At 34.4% G+C, this 21,370-nt stretch overlaps 1 protein-coding gene across 6 annotated transcripts in view; it reads left to right on the top strand.

Annotated features, from left to right (window-relative positions):
• The window catches only part of Pde1a (phosphodiesterase 1A), a 322,491-nt gene extending 301,336 nt beyond the window's left edge, over positions 1-21,155 (top strand). For 5 of the 6 annotated variants that reach the window (XM_040294552.2, XM_040294555.2, XM_021725976.3 and 2 more), the window contains 2 exons: positions 16,606-16,722; positions 18,620-21,155. In XM_040294552.2, coding sequence (XP_040150486.1) covers positions 16,606-16,679 — 74 coding nt within the window. In that variant the 3' untranslated portion in view covers positions 16,680-16,722; positions 18,620-21,155. Of the gene's footprint in view, positions 1-16,605; positions 16,727-18,619 lie in introns of those variants that run through there. The other variant, XM_078017702.1, reaches the window with a different exon arrangement.
• Positions 21,156-21,370: the final 215 nt, after the last annotated feature.

The raw sequence follows: 21,370 nt of genomic DNA, 5'->3' as shown, positions 1-21,370 counted from the left end.
TATGTTTAAAAAGAAATCAGATAGACTGCTATCTCCTTATAGAGTATAATTCTACATCCAGAAATCTGTATACTATTTGTAAGTAGACAATACTAATATCTTTCAAGATTTTCTTTTATTAGGATACTGAGCATCTCTATGCTAGTTGAGCTCCCTAGGAATCCAGGCAACAATTCAAGTGAAGAGAAAAATTAATTGAATTACATATTTTTTTTTAAAGAATCATGTCAAGATTACTACTGATGAGTGCAAGGATAACAAAAAATTTCAGTAGCAAAAGTTTCAAATTATATTTAAAATTAGAAAAATACATAATTTATATTTATAATTTTATCATAGTAACCCCTACAAACATAGCTGATTATAAAGCTAATTAAAACATTTTTTTCACAACTTCCTGACAACATTTCTCTAGATTGTTAAGATGAGTACTTTTTTCTTTTTTCAGAAAAAAAATTCAATTCATGGAAGTGTAAGTTTTGCTATCCGTAAACACCTTTAAGTAAAATCTCGTGCATGATGGCAGCTCTGTTCTGACCAAAAGACTTGGCACTTTCAATACTCTTGCTGGAAATCTACCTGGCTGTGTGTGAGTAAGGGAACACATTTTTGCAGATTGCTCAGTTAACATCATGAACTACCAAAAACATCAGCTGCAAATTCCTCAACTGACCTGGCTCAACTGGTGTGGAACCGATTCATCTGATGTTTACATCAGCATCTTTATACTATTCAATATCAGTTTAAATAGTATTTTGTGGCATTTCTCTTTGCTGAGATGATATGGTGAGTGACAATACATTTTCCTTGAGCAGCCAGTCAATAATTTGTTATTTCTGCAATAAAGCCACCCACGTATTTTCACTCTGGCAGTCCCTTTTCTAAAATGTCTAAAACATAGTGTGAATTTCATAACATTCACTTATCTTTTTTATTAATTCTACTTTTTGTTCTTCTGAAAAATGCTTTAATGGTTCTCTACCGTTAAAAATGATTCATGGGGTTGGGGTGGTGGCTCACTGGTGGAGCACTTACCTAGCATGTGTGAGGCACTAGATTCAATCCTCAGCACCACATGAAAATAAATAAACAAAATGAAGGTATTGTGTCCATCTACAACTAAAAATATATATTTAAAAAAATGATTCCTAAAACCTTTAAGGGACAGATATCTAATAAGTAATGCAGAGGCAGGGGTTGTGGATCAATGGTAGAGCACTCCTTCTAGCATATGTAAGGCATTGGTTTTAAGCACCACATTAAAATAAATAAATAAAATGGTTTTTTGAAAAAAAACAAGTAATGTATATGTTATAGTGGGAGTGAATGGCAGGGATAAAGTGTTTTAATGTACTGTTTTCATTAGATTTGAAAATTTTTCTTTTTTTTTAATTCTTAATATTTATTTTTTAGTTCTTGGCGGACACAACATCTTTGTTTGTATGTGGTGCTGAGGATCAAACCCGGGTCATACGCATGCCAGGCGAGCGCGCTACCGCTTGAGTCACATCCCCAGCCCATAAAATTTTTCCACTATATATATAATTCAGTTTAAGATTAGTCACATTATTTTCCTCCAGAGAAATCCTTTTAAATATTTTAAAGTGTTTTTTAATTCTTTTCCTTGGATTCCCTCAAAACTGATTTAATGATTAATTGTACTGAAGTAGGAGGAATGCTCCAAGAATTAATGAGCTAAGAAAGAATGGCTATGTCTAATATTGAAGAGTATATTTTCAAAAAGAATTACATTTATTCCCACTCTGTGACTCTGGAAAAAAATTGGTTTTAATATATCATAAAATTTAATTCCAAAAAGACATATGCTCAGGAAAGACAAAAATCTAATAGGAATTAAATTACAATCAGGGAGACAGCATAGTATGGAGTGAAGACATGGAATACTAGAACAATATTATCTTTTTAAATTCTGTATCATTGTTTATTAGTTATATAATTTTGAACAATTTATTTAATATGTTGTGTTTCAGTTGTCTCAGTTGTAAAGTGAGGAGCATAAAAATAAGATATAAGAGTGTTATGAAGTTGAAATAGTCAATGTATGTCAAGTGTTTAGAACTTGGTACTTTCTACAGTAATTCTCCTAAGTTCACATTTGTCTTTAGACTATGTGGAGAGCTTAAAGAAGTGAACTACAAGAAAATATTCTTGCTCATAACAATTTTGATACGAAATTATGTTTAACTCATGACAAAATACATTTATAGGGACAATTCCATGAGTCAATTGAGGGAATTGCTTTATGGTCATTAGATCTTACTACAAGAGTGATTTCTATCACTTACCTTTCTTAATCAATCAATCAAGATTACCTTTTGAGGGGGTCTCCCCCAAAATTTCTAAACTCCAGCCAAGTGTCTGCATAAGGGAAGAAGAGATGGAATTGAGTTGTTGTGGATGTTTGATGCAGCTGCATACTTTGTAAAGCTGTAATTGAACTACATTATTCTAAACATATTCTGTGCCAAGGATTCTGCCACTTAAGACACCAGCTGTTAATTGTGGTTCAGCACAAATACTAAGGGAAAGAAAATAATTCTAAAATAAGAGTGTTCTGTAGACCTCGAAAATTTAGCTAACCCAGCAGATTTGGTTTATGGCAATCCAGTTCTTCTGAAAAAAAATATTGCCATTTTAGTTGTAATCCTTTCAGGTATGCTTAGGTTTAGACTTTATATATACTACTAAAACTCTTCAACTTTCTGAACTTTGCTTTTTCTATAACTAAATATTGTTCATATCTGGCTAATGTAATGCTTCCTCATTAATTATAGGAATCTAGACAATTCTTAGAAATCATGCAAATAATTACCTTTAGCTGAAAGCTGGTATTTTTCTCATATATATTTAATTTCCATATTTTGTTCGTTCTTTAAAAGAAAGATTACAAAAACTGGAGGGGAAAGAAAAAGCAATGATGAAAGGTTTCAATGATCTAATGCTGCAACTTTATTACAAAGTCATCTTTGAAACAAGCTAGGCCCATCCTTTAACAAGACAGCAGCTAATAAGTGATTTTGGAAACCTTGCACTAATATTTATTCATATCGGAAAACTTTGTGGAGGTAATGAGAGAAATACAATCTGAGGATCACTTAATGACACTAGCTTATCCCTCTGGTCATGGGGTTCATTCAGAAGGGCCCTGTGTTCCCACATCACCCTTCTATCTTAGTTTTGGTTGCTATAAAATATAATGAGTAAGTTCACCAATAAGGAAAGCCTATGGACACCAGTGGGAAATAGAAGTCTCATAAAATAAATGCAGCACAACAACATTAAGATATAGCTATGTTGTTAGTTTGATACAGAGACAATAGAGTTCCCACAGCGTATCCTCAACAACTTATGAGAGGTATCCCATTATACAAGTCTTCATAGATTACAAGTTCCACCACTCCCCAAAATCCTGTCCAAAAGTTTTAAAGTAAACTGTATCTGATTGCTGAAAGTGCTCTTATTTTAAAGCATAAATTTACAAGTATATTTCAACAGGAACAACTTACATATACATCCAAGATAAGCACTGTTATCAAAAACTATAAGATGCTTTACACAGCCCTTCAGATAACCCCTCCTCATGCCAGCAAAGCCAGAGAAGTACATGTTCATAGAAGAGCAATAAAAGGCACATAGGAATATTGAAAAAACATATTCTTTCTCATCTGGGGTGAAAGAATGGTTAGATATGTGAGATTGATTCCTATCTTGGTTGCTTTACATGAGTGCTAACCCTCTAAACCCTCTAAAATTTGTTGACATGAAGTTGAGAACAATTGTTATAAAAATGAATACAACATTTTTGGCAATTGGTAACTCTAATTCACTGTAGAGCACAAATTTTTATGGAATATTAACAGAATATCATTAGGAATATGTACAGACTTATAGAATTTTGAATTATACTTAAGTCTAGCAGTTGCTAGATCTTTCTTCTATCAAAAATATTGGGTGAGAGTTACATATTCAGCTTTGTGAAGATTATAAATGGTTTTAGTTTTCACAAAAAAAAGGAGGAGGAGAAAGAGAAGGCAAAGGAAAAGAAGAAGAAATAAGGAACAAAATTATAAAAGACAGACATGCTTTCCTCTCTTTTATCTTCCCTTGCAGAAAACATGCCAAAAAATGCTCTCTATTATCAATTGTATAATAATTTATTTTGATTATTTTCAAATAGTTAGTCAATGATATCATGATTGCAGAACTGGAGTCTCCAATGTCTCTTGATAGTATGCCCTGATTTATTCCCTGCAAGTATTATTTATGCCACCTACAAATAACACCATGATTCTGAGATCACAAAAGTGAGCTAAGATTGCAATCTAAGAGCTTGATTAGCTAACGCTAGGGGATTTCTGTTGGTTTTGGTAGGTCTGTCTCTCCACCATCGTCTCACTACACCTGCTGAATTTAGGCTATTTATAAAGCAAAGCCATCATTTTATAAATTGTTTTTGTAAGTTCAAACTTTTTAAACTGGTTTAGATAAACAACTAAAAGTCTTTGAGATGAACCAAACCAATGGAGCGTTTTTACTTCATCACCTTTTTCCTGTCTGACAAACAAGCTTCTCTGCACTTGCTTTGAACAGTCCCCATGAATTCATTTCCAAGGAGTAACTTCCTATATATGTGAGCTTGTAAATCCCTTTGGTAAAATGAAATTCCATGGTTGTGTTACTGATCTTGTTGAATTGAAGGCCAAATGCTTTGACTTCAGGTTATCTATTTGTGGTCTACACTGAAAGAAATCACTTAATTGTTCTGAGTGTATTTCTTTCCTATAATCAAGTGAGACTAGAACAAAGTTTTAGCCCAGATTTATGTAGATGGAGTCTATCATGTACTATCATGAAAAAAAATGTTTTAGTATTATATGCCAAAATACATCCTACTATCATGTGTATCTAAAAAGAACAAAAAATTTTTTAAACGATTTTTAAAAATTAGTCTTTAACAGAAATTTAGCGCATCCATCATTTGTACACACCAGTACACATTAACATTTATAGTACATAATAGGAATTTATGTCCTTTGTAGTCATAAGTAGGAATCATAGATATTTTCATAATACATTTAGTGGAGAGATCTTGAAATCATACTATTTCAAAATAGTATATGTAATAGACTGAAGTTAGACTTTGTTATTTAAAGAATCAACAAAGAAGCCCATTTATTACCAAAGTATATCACTAGTTTCACTAAAATATGTCAATAGCAATATTTTATTGTAAATAGAAACCTCTGTAGTCATATGTATATCATTTGTAAATACTATTTTTGAGCAGACCTAAAGAGGGAGCCATGATTCAAAAATGATTGAAACTTTGGACTATATACATGTTTCCCAAGGTTATTACATAGACGAGCTCTGGGCTATGAAGGTCATCTAAAATGGTCTTTAATGGACTGAAATAGGCAAATAATTTCTTCATTTTAAGAAGATTGATATTTCAAAAGGATGTGACTGATTTCTATGAAAGGCTAAGAATAACTTACAAGTCACATTACCCAAGTTATTATAAAGGCTTCTATGATTAAAAATTAAAGTAATGTAACATCTTTATATTAGGACATTATAGTTAAACACAGAAGTTGGATTCATTGTGATAAAATCATACATGCATGAAATTTGTTTTACACCATTTCAGTCCCTGTTCTCCCTACTTTTCCTCCCGCCTCCATCCCCTGTTCTCCTTCCTCTACTGATCTTTCTTTTGCTTGCTTACTTATTCATTTTGATTGGTGCTTTCTACATCTCATATACATAAAGATGAAACTTCTTGTGGTATATTTACATATGCACAGGACATATGCACATGACATGATTTTGTTAAATTGTTTCCACATTTCCTCCCTTCCCATTTCTTCTCCCTCCCTCTTGATTTGCTTCTATTCCACTGATTTTTTTTTTATCTTTATGATATTCCCCACCTCACCTTCTTTCCCTTATTTTGCACTAGCTTCCACATTGACAGAAGACATTTAACCAATGATTTTCTTAGTCTGGCTTATTTCACTTAGTATTATGTTCGCCATTTACATCTATTTGCCAGCAAATGCTGTAAGTTCGTTCTTCTTTATGGCTGAGTAAAACTCCATTGTGTATATATACCACATTTGCTTGACTATTCATCTATTGACAGGCATCTGGGTTATTCCATAATTTGGCTATTGTGAATTGGGCTTCTATAAACATTAAAGGGTCTATATCACTAAAATGTGCTGATTTTAGTTCTTTTGGATAAATACCAAGGCAAGGAGTGGGATAGCCAGATCATATGGTGGTTCCATTCCTAATTTTTTGAGGAATCTTCATCTTGCTTTCCAGAGTGGTTGCACTGATTTGCACTCCCACCAACTATGTAAAGAGGGCACATTTTCCTCATATCTTCAGCAGAATTTGTTATTATTTGTATTCTTTTTTATCTTTATTTATTTATTTTTTATTTTTTTGGTGCCAGAGATTGAACCCAGGAGTACTTAACCACTGAGCAACATCCCTCACCCTTTTTATTTTTTAAATTTTGAGACAGGGTCTTTCTAAATTGATTAGGGCCTCACTAAATTCTTGAGATTGGCTTTGAACTTGCAATCCTCTTACCTCAGCCTCCTAAACCACTGAGATTATAGACAATCATCACCTTGCCTGGATATTATTTGTATTCTTGATAATTATCATTCTCATTGGAATGAGAATGATAATTCTCATTAGTTTTGATTTGCATTTCCCTTATTGCTAGAGATGTTGAAGTTATATGTGTGTGTGTGTGTGTGTGTGTGTGTATGTATGTATGTATTTATATATACATATATATGTATATTTGACCATTTGTGTTTCTTCTTTTGAGAATTTTTTTAGTTCTTTTGCCCATATATATATTTTTTCTTTTGGTGTTAACTTTTTTGAGTTCTTTATATATTCTGAATATTAGCCTTCTGTCAGAGGAGCCTGGGGAAAGATTTTCTACCATTCTGTAGCTTTCTTCACATTTGTACTCATTTCCTTTGCTGTGGCGTAGCTTTTTAATTTGATGACATCCCACACATTGATTCTTGGTTTAATTTTTTTCTTTAATTTTTTAATTTTTTGTTTGTTCTTTTTAGTTATGCATGACAGTAGAATATATTCTGACATATCATACATACATGGAATAACTTCCAATGCTTGTGATTATACATGATGTGGAGTCAGACTGGTTGTGTATTCATATATGAACATAGGAAAGTTATGTCCAATTCATTCTACTGTCTTTCCCATGCCCAACCCCCATCCCTTCCCCACATTCCCTCCTGTGACACCTGGTGAACTACCACTCCTCACTCCCCTTACCACACCCACTAAGAGTCAGCATTCATATTGTCAGAAAGAACATTTAGCCTTTGGTTTCTTGGGATTGGAGTTCCATCCATTTACCAGGAAATGCCATAGTTTCATTCTTCTTTATGGCTGAGAAATATTCCATTGTTTATATGTACCACATTTTCTTTATCCATTCATCTATTTAAGGGCACCTAGGTTGGTCCCATAGCTTAGCTATTGTGAATTGAGCTGCTGTGACATTAATGTGGCCGTGTAAGTATGGTATGCTAATTTTAAGTTCTTTGGGTATATGTGAAGGAGTGGGATAGCTGAGCCAAATGTAGGTTCCATTCTAAATTTTCTGAGGAATCTCTGTAGTGTTTTCCAGAGTAGTTACACCAATTTGCAGACCCACTAACAATGTAAGAGTGTTCCTTTTCTCCCACATTCTCGCCATCATTTATTGTTGCTTGTGCTTTTGATAATTGCCATTTTTACTGGAGTGAGATGAAATCTTAGTTTTGATTCACATTTCTATAATTGTTAGAGATAGTGAACATTTTTTTCATATATTTGTTGACCATTCATATTTCTTCTTCTGTAAAGTCTTCAGTTATTTTGCCCATTTATTGATTGGGTTATTTGTTTACTTGGTGTTAAGTTTTTTGAGTTCTGTATATATCCTGAGATTGATGTTCTATCTAAGGCGCAGGTGGAAGTTTTTTGAGTTCTGTATATATCCTGAGATTGATGTTCTATCTAAGGCGCAGGTGGCAAACATTTTCTCCCATTCTGTAGACTCTCTCTTTATGTTCTTGGTTGTTTTCTTTGCTGTGAAGAAACTTTTTAGTTTGATATAATACCATTTATTGATTTTTTAAAATTTTACTTCTTGCACTTTTGGAATCTTGTTGATCCATAAAATATAACTGGCTTCAAAAATGCTGTAAATGAGAAAAAAATAAATATGAGTATTATAAATGTCCATGTACCATTAAGGTCACAATTAAACAGAGGAAATGGCAGGGGGGGGGAGGTGGGAAAAATAAAAACAAGAAGAGGAAATAAATTCTTGATGCAAAGTTAAAGAATTCTTTCTATTGGAGTTCAGAAGATTCTCAGCTTCTATTCTCAGAAATTTTAGGTGGGGGTCATCTGGATTGTGATGTTCCCCCCGCTGGATTGCTGGAGCGAGAGAGGTAATCTGGTAGGCAGAGTTCCTGGAGACAGGGTATAGGTTTAAGTGGGCTCCAGGCTCTTTGCTGAATGCCAATGGGTCTGGAAATTTTAAAATAGCACACCTCCAAGGCCAAGACATCTCTCCCAGCTGGTCCTCCAAGCAGCCAGATTGGTGGAGCTCGGTGGGTTTCCATAACCAGTTGTCCCTTGTATAAAGCTCTCTCTGTATTTAATTTTCTCCTAGTCACCTAAGCACACTCTTGTCATGCAGTGTGTGTTTTCTGGGTCTGTATTTCAGGCCAAACTCAGGTTTCTGGCTCCCTCAGCTGCCAGCCCCCAGCACCATGGCTGCAATATGGTTCCTTCCTCTGTCCTCCATAAGACACCTAGAGAGATGGCAGCTTCTTTCCTGGACAAGGATATTGTGCAGTGCCCCTTTCAGTTTAGTCAGGCAATGTTCTTGACCCCTGAATGTTCCACTCCCAGACAGGCCTCAGGTCTCCTAAAAGTGTGGGTCCCTTAAATTCCCTTATCCCTCTACTTTGCTAGAGGAGGGACCCTTCTGGATGCTGCTTAGGGCCCAGCCATGGCAACAGCTGTGCCACTGGGGATTTCTTTCTTATTATATCCAATCTCCTGAGTGCCTGATCTGCTTTAAATGTCCAGTTTTAAATTCCAGCAAAGTCCTATCTTTTCTTTGTTCAGCCATCTTGCTGAGAAGCTGCCTGTCTGCTTTCTTGGCTTCACCCCATGGAGCAGCCAGGGAAGAGACTTCCTCTATTCTACCATCTTGGGGAAAAAAAGAAAAAGAAAACTGTTTTATTTCCTGAGCTTTAGGGATTTTGTAAGGAAGTCAGTGCCTACACCAATTTGATGGAGGGTTAATCCTATGCTTTTATTCTAGGACTTACAAGATTTCTACTCTAATTTCTAAGTTTGAGGTCCATATTTATTTGGCTTTTGTGCAGGGTGAGAGATGGTGACCTAGTTTCATTCTTCTACATATGGATATCCAGTTTTCTCAGCATCATTTGTTAAAAAGGCTATTTTCTCCAACATACATGTTTGGTACCATTGTTAGTATCAGATGGCTATAATTTTGTGGGTTCATCCCTGTGTCTTATATTCTGTTCCATTGGTCTTCATGTCTATTTTGATGCCAATATCATGATATTTTTGTTGCTCCAGCTCTGTGGTATAATTTCAGATCAGGTTTTGTGATGCCCCTTTATAATGTTGTGGCAAGTTCCTTCCACCCCTAGTTTTCCTAACATTTTTACCACAAAAAAGATACTAAATTCCATCAAAGGTCTTTTCTGCATCTATTGAGATGATCATGATACATGTCCTTTTGGTGAATTACATTTATTGATTTGCATAGGCTGAACCAACCTTGTATCCTGGGATGAAATACTTACTTGATCATAGTGATCATCTTCTTGATGAGTTTTTGAATGTAGTTTGTAAATATTTTTTTAAGGATTTTTACATCTATGTTCATCAAGGATATTTTTCTATGATTATATTTCCTTGATATGTCTTTGGTTTTGGTATCAGTGTTGTACTGGCTTCATAGAATGTATTTGGGTGTGTTCCCTCCATTTCAATTTCATGAAATAATTTGAGAAAAACTGGTATTAATTATTCTGTAAGGGTCTGTTAGTGTTTTATTTTTTGTTGGATTTTTCATATTACCAGGACATTGTAAACCTTCTTTGTCTCTTCTGATTAATTTCTTGAAATCTGCTTTATCAGATATAAGAATAGCCATTTCTGCTATTTCTTGGATTCTATTTGCATGGCATGTTTTCCATCTTTCTACTTTCTGCCTGTGAGTATCTTTGCCTATGAGTTGTGTCTCTTGCAAATAGCATATAGTTGGATCTTGGTTTTTGGTCCACTCTGCTAATCTGTGTCTTCTAATTGGGGTGTTGAGATTTACATTCAGTGTTATTATGGACATGTTTTTGTAGTTCTCTGCCATTTGAGTTTGCTTATATTTAATTATGTATTAATTTTTATTTAGTTGGTTGATCTTTTAATGATCTTCAACTATTTGAGAGTTTGGAGATTTATTTGGGGGTACCTCTCTATGCAGTTTGAGTATTCTTTGTATTGCTTGTTTAGTAGTCATGAATGCTTTTAGTTCATATTTGTTGTGAAAGGTTTTTGTATCCCCACTGATTTTCAAAGAGAGCTTTTTTCTTGATATAGCACTCTTCATTGGCATTTTTTTTTTTTTTTAGAGCTTGTAATGTCTCATTCTAGGCCCTCCTTGATTTTAAGGTCTGAGCTAAGAAATCAGAAGTGAGCCTTATTTATTTGCCACTAAATTTGTCCTCACAGATTTCTTTCATAGATTTAGTATTCTTTTCTTATTTTGTCTGTTAGGCATTTTGATTATGATGTGTATTTCAGAGTTCTATTCTAATCTTGTCTATGTGGGGTCTTATATACCCCCTGTATGTGGATGTCTATCTTATTTCTGATATGGGGATTTTTTTCAGTTACCATCTCATTGAAGATGTTCTTAGTACCTTTAGTCTGTGTATCCATGTTTTCTTCTATCGCAGTGTCTCTCAGGTTTGTTCTCTTGGTGCTATGCCAGAGTTCTTGTGTATTCTGATCTCCATCTTTCATTTTGTTTCTTTATTGCATGCTGAGTATTCAAGTTTATATACACTGTCTTCAAGGCCTGAAGATCTGTTGGTGATGCTTTCAAATAAATTTTTAATTTGATTCATTTTTTTTCTTTCATTTCCATTTCTGATTGGTTTCTTTTCAATATCTCTATTTTCTTTATTACACTTTATAACATTTTCATCTCCTCTATTTGCTCTCTTAATTCATTCCTTAGATGGTATTTTAGTTTGTTGAGTACTTTAACAATCAGCTTTTTGTGATCTTTTTTTTTCCTGGAATTTCATCCATTTCCATATCTGTGAGATCATTTGTTGAGGATTGTAAATGTTACGGGGAGACCTATTTGCCTCTTTCCTCATGTTTTCAGAGATCTTGAACTTATACATCAATTGAAATGGATTCCCCTTCCCTTCTTGTAGATGAGTTCTTTTATGAGTGTTTTCCTTCTGTTGTTGTTGTTATTCTTGGGCTTCCCTTATTTTGATGTATGAGAAGATATCCAGGGGAGAGTGCTGAGGTCCCTTTATGATTGTTCCTCCTTGGAGCCTAGTTGTTGGTTTGAGGTTTTTGTTCCCCAAAGTAATCTTGAAAGCTTATCTGGGGTTAGATTATGTGTTGTGTGAGATTTGCTGCTACTTAGCTGAGATGTGGTATTGCTTGGTAGCAGGCAGTATTTTCTCTACTATCTGAAAGTGAAGTGTCCCAATAACTTTCCAGCTCCTTTTTGGGGAAGGAGGATCCAGGAATAGTGCTAGTTTTAGCAACAGAAGTAGCCTTAAGATAAATATTTATTGTCTATTTTTACATCTATAACACTAATTGCCACCATTATAGGAATGGTGGGGTCATCAGTATTTAACATTAGTCCCAACAATTAAAAACAAAACTGTGATCTAAATGTTTATTATGTTGTCTTCTGTATTAATAATCACAACAACATGAATGGGGGGAATTATATAAACTATGACTCTATAAAATAGTGGCATTATAATTTCTTAAGTGAAGAGCAAATAAGGTAGAAAGGCAAGAAAAAAATTGAAATATTAAAAAAGTTGAACAGAGAAGAGTCAAGAGGTAGTTAGCAGATGTTGGCTGTGAGTAAGGGGTAATAAAAACTGAAATAAAAATAAATTTTAAAAGAAAGAAAGGGGGAATTGGGGTTGTGGCTTAGTGTTAGAGCGCTTGCCTTGCATATGTGGGGTACCAGGTTTGATCCTCAGCACCATATATAAATAAATAAAGATATTGTGGCCATCTATAACTAAGAAAACTTTAAAAAAAAAAGAAAGGAAGAGGGAACAGGACAGTTTGGCTAATAGTGTGAGAAGAGAGTGAAGAGGAGCACTAAGAGGGACAAACACCATGATACAAACATAACCAAGTGTAAGATCAAAACAACCCAAACCTATGTATATTCATACCTTACCGAATTCAAATAAAGGTTAAAGAATAAACAGATGAGTAAGAAACAAAGTAAAATTATATGAATATATACATATTTTTAATCTATGTAGTAAGTACACACATAAACACACACACACAACCAAATTTTGCAGAATGAAAAAAAGTAAAAAATAATAAAATACATTGAAATGCTATTTGAAAAAAAAAGTTTTAGAAACAAGTAAAACTACATGGAGAGGATATGGAGGAAAAAACGTAAAAAGAGTTGAGAATTTTTTAAAAACTTTTAATGAGAAATAAAGTGCTTATTTACAATAAGGGGATCAAAACTATTTGCAGGGATGGATTTTCATTCTTTGTGTTTATTTTGGGTTCTGTAATCCTTGGGTCAAGGGCTGTGTGTTGGTAAATCCAGTGTCTTTGTGTTCCTCACCTATCTTGGCTAGGAGAGGCTTTCACCTTCCAGTCTCCCAGTACAGGGTGGGGTAGACTGGAAAGGGCTGAAAAATTGTGTATTCTTATAGCAGGGGAGGTGCAGAGTTCTACACTGGAAGTTGCAGTAATTAGGGTTAGTTTTGGTTGACCTTTGGAATTCTGTTGGTGGGTATTTGAGATTTGATTCATGCCCTCTATTGCTGGAGAGAGGCTGTTCTCTACTGGACATGTGAATCTGGAAAGCTCTGATAAAATTCACTTGTAGGGGTAGGGACTAAACCTCTCGGCAGGTTTTACTTTCACCACTATGAATATGAATTACCAGGTATTTGCCCTGGAGTGCAAAACCTCTGTGTGTCAGCTGAAGTCTTCTTCCCAATAGGCATTTTGGGACATCAGTACCCTTAAAGGGAGCTCTCTTTCCTTAATAATGGGAGCTTGTGTGCTTCAGGCATAATTTTCTTTGTGCCTATTTTAGTCACTCTGGGGTCAAAATAGAAGACTTCTGAAAACATCTCTCTCTTTAAATATGGAAAATTTCAGATTTAAAAACTTCCTTCACAAGTTCCTGATCTGTCTCTGTTTGCTAAGGCGCAGTGCTTATAGATGGTTCCTGTGCTGGCAACTGGCTTCATTCTGGCAGTTCCCTGATTCCTGCTGTTATTTGCCTGTGGACCAAGCAATTTTCGGTGGAATTTCACAGAATCAGTGTCCATAGACTCTGGGTCCCTTAAGATCAGCCTCCTCCTCTATTCCACAGGTTCCCCCAATCCAATTATATATATATGCCATGCTGTCCTCTCTCACTGCTTGTACTCTCCACTTCCTATTCCCCTCAACAATCACCCTGTCATGGCCACTGCCTGCCCAGCTGGAACATATCTTACATTACTTCTTATATTATGTTCAAAGTTTCTGACTTTCTGTGTCTCTGTGGTTTCTTTTACAGTCCAGTAAGTTCCCTTAGTTACCAACCTCAATGAGTAGTGGTCTTCCAACTTTGGAAGTCTGGTGATGAGAAACTGCTGGGAAGTGTGTCCTTACTCTAATCCGTCATCTTCCAATTGAACTTGGTTTTATGGAGAACACTAATTCAATATTTTCCAAAGTAATCTGATGTCATGAAATTGCTTGTCAATATTTTGTGTGTGTCTTTGAAAACAACTGGAATTTTTCAGTTTTAAAGAGAGATATGTTTTCAGTGCTGCAAAACTCTTATATTGAGTTGGTCATAATATTTAATTATTGATCTTTCTATTGTATGTGCAAAATTACTCTTGTCATGCTTGAATTCGGGACCCCCAAAAGACAGAGACCAAGATCGAAGTAAACAGCAAAGAGGTGCTTATTGCTAGCTAGCTCGGTCCTCCGAGCACACACTACATGACCTCTGTGATTCTACATCATGGACAAGCAGAAGAATGAGAGGGTATAATCCATTTATGTATGATGTGTCAAAATGCATTCTACTGTCATGTATAACTAATTAGAACAAATTTTTAAAAGGCAAAAAACAAAATAAACAAAAAAAAAAACAGAAGAAATTCTTAGAGGAATTACCATGAAACCATGGATATAAATAGTCCCAAATAATTAGCCCTCTTGAGTCATTATATTTAATGTATCTGCTTTTCCTCTCTCATTAAAAAAGTTTTTTTTCAAACCAACCAGCAATTTCAAATACAGCAATTTAAAAAATAATAAAAAGACAACATTGGTAATAGAATTTGGTTCTTATCTAAGAGAACTGAAGAGTTCGATAGGTGACAGATGAGCACATGGAGAAGATGCTGTGTAGGTTTCAGCCTTTCCTTAAGCAGTTCATGCGAATACATGCCTCCAGACAGTATCATGTGAGCCGAATGAGCCCCATCGTGTTTGTGTAATGCAGCGTTAGCAGATAGAAACTGGAAGTGTACGGGCAAATTTCCAAGGGCGATGGACATTACAAGAAACCAGGAATTTCTGTGCTCTCTGGAAGCTGAGAGAAATTTCTAGCCATGGACCTTGGCAAGAAGTCTCTGAAGAAGAAATCATGAATGTTGTCAAAGGAAAAAGAAGTCAGCTCCAGGTACCTGCCAGTTCACACCTGCCAGATCTAAGAAATGATGCTGATCAAATGGAACTTGACTCTTCCTTTTGGCACAGGAGTCCAAAGTCATCAGCTGGAAAAGAAGATGCAAGATGTGAAAAAATCAAACTCTACCTGCTCCCAACATGCACATTTTCTGGGTTCTGCAATAAACCCCAGTTGGGAAAGAAGTATTGTCTTATTTGACTATTACAATGTATACATGTGACCAGACCTTCTAATGTCCGATTTGAGACTTTGAAAACATAATGTGATCACAGGATGGTTTTTATTATCTAAGAATGATCAGAAAAGTTATGAGACCACCTGACATTTTGATCCTGAAACAGAAGATAATTTCCTCTGCTGAGTATATTTGACATAAATCCACTAATAACTGATGTCTTTTACCACATATCGATCACTTGCTATACATTGGAAGTACATAAGAATAAGAGACTGGCATAGTCAATATAATCTGCAGAAACAAACTAATGAAATTCATGCTCTTGGAATCAGTCAGCTTCTATATAAACCTTGAGGAAAAAATAAATCATTAGTGTGGAAAACATCCCCAAACTTTTGGAAAAGTTATAGAGAATTTATCAGAAATAGAATTATAAAGCAAAATGTGCAGATAAAAGAATACATACATTTGCTTTGTGATTTATTCCATCATATTACATACTCTCTTCTTGTCTAACCTCAAGCAAACCCTGAGGCAGATGAGTCAACTTCTTACAATAAACGTTGGAAGAATTATTTCAAAATTAATTCATGCAAAGTTTAATTATTTAGACTACCTTCGTTCAAGCTTTAGAAAAAGAATTCTATCATACGTTAAAATTTCCTGAAATATCAAGATATTTTGAGTAATTGACTTAACATTTTAATTTCTTTTTTGTTTATTTTGTATTCTGCATAATCAGAATTTTTCATATATATATATATTTTTTCTTTTTTTACATCTTTCTTTGTAACTCTATTTCTGATTAATGTTCCACAAATTTTCCAGAAGTCTTGAAATATTTTCTATGCTAATGATTTTTTCCTCAAGTGTATACAGAAGCTGAATGAATCCAAGAATATAATTTCTATTAGTTTGTTTTTGCAGATTATTTTATATTAAATATGGCTTATCTCTTATTCTCATTTGTTTTAAATTTATAGCAACTAATCAGTATGTGGTAAAAAGACACTGGTAATTAGAGGGTATATTTAAAAGAATTCATTTTGATTAAAAATATTCAGGAAAAACATATGTAGTTGATACACATGATTTAATAGATATTTAAACATGTCTCCTCTGTTTCACTTCTGTATCCCCAGATTAGCTTCAAAAATTACATAATCACCAGAAGATGATTTGTTATGCTCTGTAGATCCACAGGCTGAAAAGAAAACGTTTGATATCTTTGGAGGAATGTACTACCAAATCCATTGTAAAACTCGGTCTCAGCATTTTATAAATCTCTTCCATCTTCTGACCTTATTAAGTTTTTCCAAAGGCCAATTTTTGTTTTGTCTGTTTGTTTACTTAATTTTTTTAGGTGAATCTGATCTTCGTAAGAACTCAGAAGACTTAATAAAGGCTGAAGAAAAACATGCTGATGCACATCCATAGGTCTGAAGCACCTGAAAGGCTTCTGTCACTTTAAATATGAGAGGTAACTTCACTTTTTAGTAGTAAACCTAATTTCTAAAATGAATAGGTTGTAGAATACCTTTAGAGACAAAGGTGCCTTGTATAAATGCTCCTCTTAGATTCATTTTTAAAACTCCTCGTTTCAGTCTTCAGTTTTTTTGAAAACTCCCCATTTCCAGTCTATCTTAACTTTAAAATTTTAAACTTCATAAATAAAAGATATATATAGAGAGAGACTCGACTTTTAGATTTTTGAAAATAATAAGCTATAGTCTATGGGAATATTAATTTCTAATTTATCTCAGAAATATAAATTTTTGTACTGATTTCTATTTTTATTTCAGGTAGGAAATATGAATGCTGATACCTGCTGATAAACACAAAGCAATGACATGTTGTGAAATAAATATCATGTTCACTAAACTCAGAGGACATATGCATTAGTGGTTTTCTTATAAAAAATTCATTTCTTAGGACCTGCCTTCAGTCTACCAAATTATTGACTCTGGGAGTGTGATGCCTTGGAAATCTGAATTTTTAATAAGTCCATCTGTTGATATTTCTGTCCACTAAAATGAGAATCCCTGTCTTGGGCCTTAGAAAAGAAAGGTTTTTTGCACAGTGGCCATGTCTGAATGTCTTGTAAAAAATGGTAATAAACAAAACCCGGGTTCTATCATGATGCTTGCTGCTGGGTGGTGAAGGCAAGAGAAAAAGCCAAGGGCACCATACTAAGCCTCTGGGAGGTTATTATTAGTTCCTCATATATTTTGGATATAAAATAGTTAAAATGTGATTTGCTTTTCAGACAATTCCTTCCTTGTTCTTGAGTTACAAAGACATTAAGACTGTCACTGAGATGAACATCTCACATATATTATCTCAATTAGCCCTTTCAACAGTTCCACAGTTAGTGAAAGTTATTTTATATATGCAGCTTGCAAAGAAATTAAGACACAAAGTGGCTCAGCAACTAAAACCAATCTCCATAATTAACAGTTACAATATATTATCACATATTAGCTACAACATTCCTTTTTCATATCCTCCATCCAGATTATGCATTTATTACCTTTCAAGTCCATGGTCATTGCAGAAGAGTCCTTAGGTCCTGATATATATATAAATGAGAGAGACAGAGTCTACTTCAGGAAAAACTAATGCAGTGAAGTACTACAGGTGTTTCAAATAACAGAGTTTTGTTGTCAAATGATTATCATTAGAAAACTGAGTGAAACAATATTAAACAAGATTCTTTCCTATAGGATATATCCAAGTCAGTGTACATTAATTATGTAGCTTCAAAAAAAAGGACTTTAGGGTCAGCATTCCCTAAGCATTTTGATATGTATGGAATATTTGTGAACAATTTTCCAGAAATTGTGTGTGAGGAATACAGGTTACCCACACATTTGTACAGATAACCATTCATTGTATGAAAAAAAATTACAGAGAGAAGATAATAAAACCAGAAAGAATTCCAAAACAATTATCTATCATATGCTGATAAATCCCATATTTTTGACCAAATAAATAAAGTACAATGTAAAATTACTACATGGTAATTGATCATGACTGAATCATGATCTCTATTTTTTTTTTACTTTTCATTAATGAATAAAAATTGTGCACATTTATCACATACAAGGTGTTATTTTAAAATAATTAAAATGAATTAGTATATGTATAGCCTCATATTCTTACTTTTTGTGGCATGAAGACTTAAAATCTATTAGCAATTTTCAAGAATACAGTACACTATTGTTATTCATATTGTTGTAACCATGGTATATAATATATCTCTTGAATTTACTTATCAGGTCTAACGGAAATTTTGTATCCTCTGATTAACATCTACCCAAATGCCTACCCCAGCCCCTTCTCTTCTGATCTTAATTTTCATTTGATTTTTATTTCAGGATAATGAAATCAGCACTAAAACCATCCTAATCCTCAACTTTCCACAAAGCTATATTCTCTTCTTTCAACATACAATTAGATGAGGCCATTTTAATTCCTATAAAAGGAAAAAGAACATAAATTTCAAAACTAGTAACTAGCCAAGTAAATACCCTCAAGTTGCTATCGAAGTTTTTGGCCTGTGTTTCAGCTATTGGTTTTCCTCTGCATTTTGGCCTTCTTCAATCAAGCCAGAGAAATTTTAATTCAAGAATTGGACAGTTTTAAATGCTCATCACTTCTAGCCCAGACATAGTGACTGTGCAATATGCAAGCAGAAGACAAAGCATTAAAAAATGTTTCTTGCACTGTCTTATGCAGAATGCTATAACTACACATGTTTTCAAGATCTTAAGTTAAAGAAAAGAAAAAAAGAAACAAAGCTATGGAAGAAAATTCTTTTGCAGTGTTGGGGAAACAGGCTCTTTAGATTGTCCTGCATATTTTAACTGCTTGGGAATCAAGTGAGAGTTGGAGTTTCCGGGGAAACTAGTAGAAGCCCTAAGGCAACAGTGGAACATCTAAGCTGAGCTTGATGGCCTGATGAGGAACACCTCACTGTAAATCTTTAGCAAGGAAATAGCAGTGCAGCCTTCCCCTGAAACCAGTGGACCAGCCTGCATCCATCACTGTGGTTTCCAAGTACCAATGCATCATCTACATGGGTATGGTCACTTTGCAAGCCACATACTACCAACAGATCCTGATAACAAGAAGCATCAGCCATTGTTTCCAATAGACACTTAAAGGGAGAATGGAGTTTGCCTGCTGTGGTGTTAATCCCATAAGGATGTAAAAAAAAAAATATTACAGGTCAAGGGATAAGAGATAAGAAGTGTGCGTGTTTGTGTGTGTGTGTATGTGTGTGTGTGTGTGTGTTTAAAAATGTCTATGGAAATGGAAGTCCACACTTTTCTGTACAGATAATTATTTGATGTGACTTTTTAATTTTACTAAACAAAAACTAACTGCCACCCTTAGAAGTTCTGCTTCCTTGTCATGTTTTGCCTGAGCATGTGCAACGCCTTTTGAGAACTACCTTTATTTGTTATTAGCTGACAAGAAAGGTCAAGCACAATTAGGTGATGTAACTTTTCACTGTACAAACATTTCAACGATTGTAAAGTCTAAGTGAATTTACTCTTGTGAAAGGTGGAGACTGGATGGAAAGAATCAAGAAGAGTCATCAATTAAATGGCACAAAGGAGGGTCCATCCATTCCATGAGTTGCCTCTTGCACCTGCTTCCTTCCTGGGTTCCACAATGCTAAGCAATACTTTAGAAATTGGTACAATCAGAAGCTTTTAAAACTAAGTAGTGAGATTTTATAACTCACAACTTAGATCTCTTTTAATGTGTAAGCCATACTCTATATGCATATTTAGTATGCATCATTGTAATTTAAGATATTTTTGTGTCTAAACTGTATAAAATGCTTTTAAATGTTCTGTGAATAGGTCTTTTAGTTTCATCTGAATCTTGTGCAGAGACACAGCTAAAAATAATGGAATTGTATCATAGGCATTACAATGCAATTGATATTTTAAATGTAAGTCGGTAAAGATTGATCTATAATAATGTGTTGGGGAAAATTTAGGGAAATGTACATCATGGTGACTTTTTGTCCATTAAAAATGGACTTTTTATTTCTATTTATGGAGAAATTGTAACTACTGCTTTTAATGTCTTTTTTAAAAACAAGCTACTTACTGTCTGGAAAATATTCTGCATTTAAAATAGAATCTGGTTGCTTGGGAAGTGTAATTACTAATTATTCCTATTTGAGCCAGTTGTCTTTCAGTAAAGCTATAGAGGGAAGCGTAAATTGAAACCCTGCTTCTCCAATGGCATAGGAAATATAGCCACTCTGTTCCAATTAATATTTTAAGATCTCTATATGTTGTTATTGTGAAAGAGAGGAATATAAAGGATTTATCAATGTCTCTGTATGGGCACTAGCTTCATTCCAGGTTATGTGGCCCGCCAAGCACTGTGACTGAGCTCGCAGAGGCAGTGGGGCAAGACTGTCCACTTCAGAAGTGTCCCAGTGCTCAATGAACTTTCTTTTCAGAATTTCCTCTCTATCTCCCACATTCCCTGCTCCTCTCCCCTACTTTGCCATTTTATCTTCTGTGTTTCTTCCTTTCTTCTTTCTCTCTCTTTCTCTGTAAAACAGCTAATTTGGCACACTAATCAGCAGGAAGTCAGATTGGAGGTCACCTGTGCCCTTCCTTCTTGCAGGCATCGGTGTGGAGTTCATGCTGAAGAGACAGACTAATGGGTTAGGCTGCTGCACCTTGAATGTCCTGCTTTGCATTCTTATTCGCAGCTTCCCAACATATATATCTTGTAAGCCCATATGCCTTTTTATTTAACTAGGACTTTTTAATTTAATTTTCAACATGACAACCTAAAATTCTTGTGTTTTTAGTATGCTGTAATTCCCTGCATTCCCTATTATGTATGATTGCCAAATAAATCATGTTTGATGGAAAATGTCATGACACATTTGGTGCTTGGTGTATTTCAACTTGGTGGGGCATTGAAAAGCTGGAGAATCTGGGAAATCAGAGCTAGACAAATAAAAAAATGATGTATGAGGTTTTTTTTTCAGACAGTGATTGCATCCTATTAAATAAATATTTATTAAATGTTTAGTATTATACCATTTTTTTGCAAACTCCTATCTAGAAACATGGTTCATATATAAA

This window comes from Ictidomys tridecemlineatus, chromosome 7 (genome assembly GCF_052094955.1).
Source record: "Ictidomys tridecemlineatus isolate mIctTri1 chromosome 7, mIctTri1.hap1, whole genome shotgun sequence".
In the NCBI taxonomy this organism is placed as follows: Eukaryota; Metazoa; Chordata; class Mammalia; order Rodentia; family Sciuridae; genus Ictidomys; species Ictidomys tridecemlineatus.
Note: the sequence above shows the minus strand (reverse complement) of the source record. Positions and strands in the feature narration are given on the sequence as shown.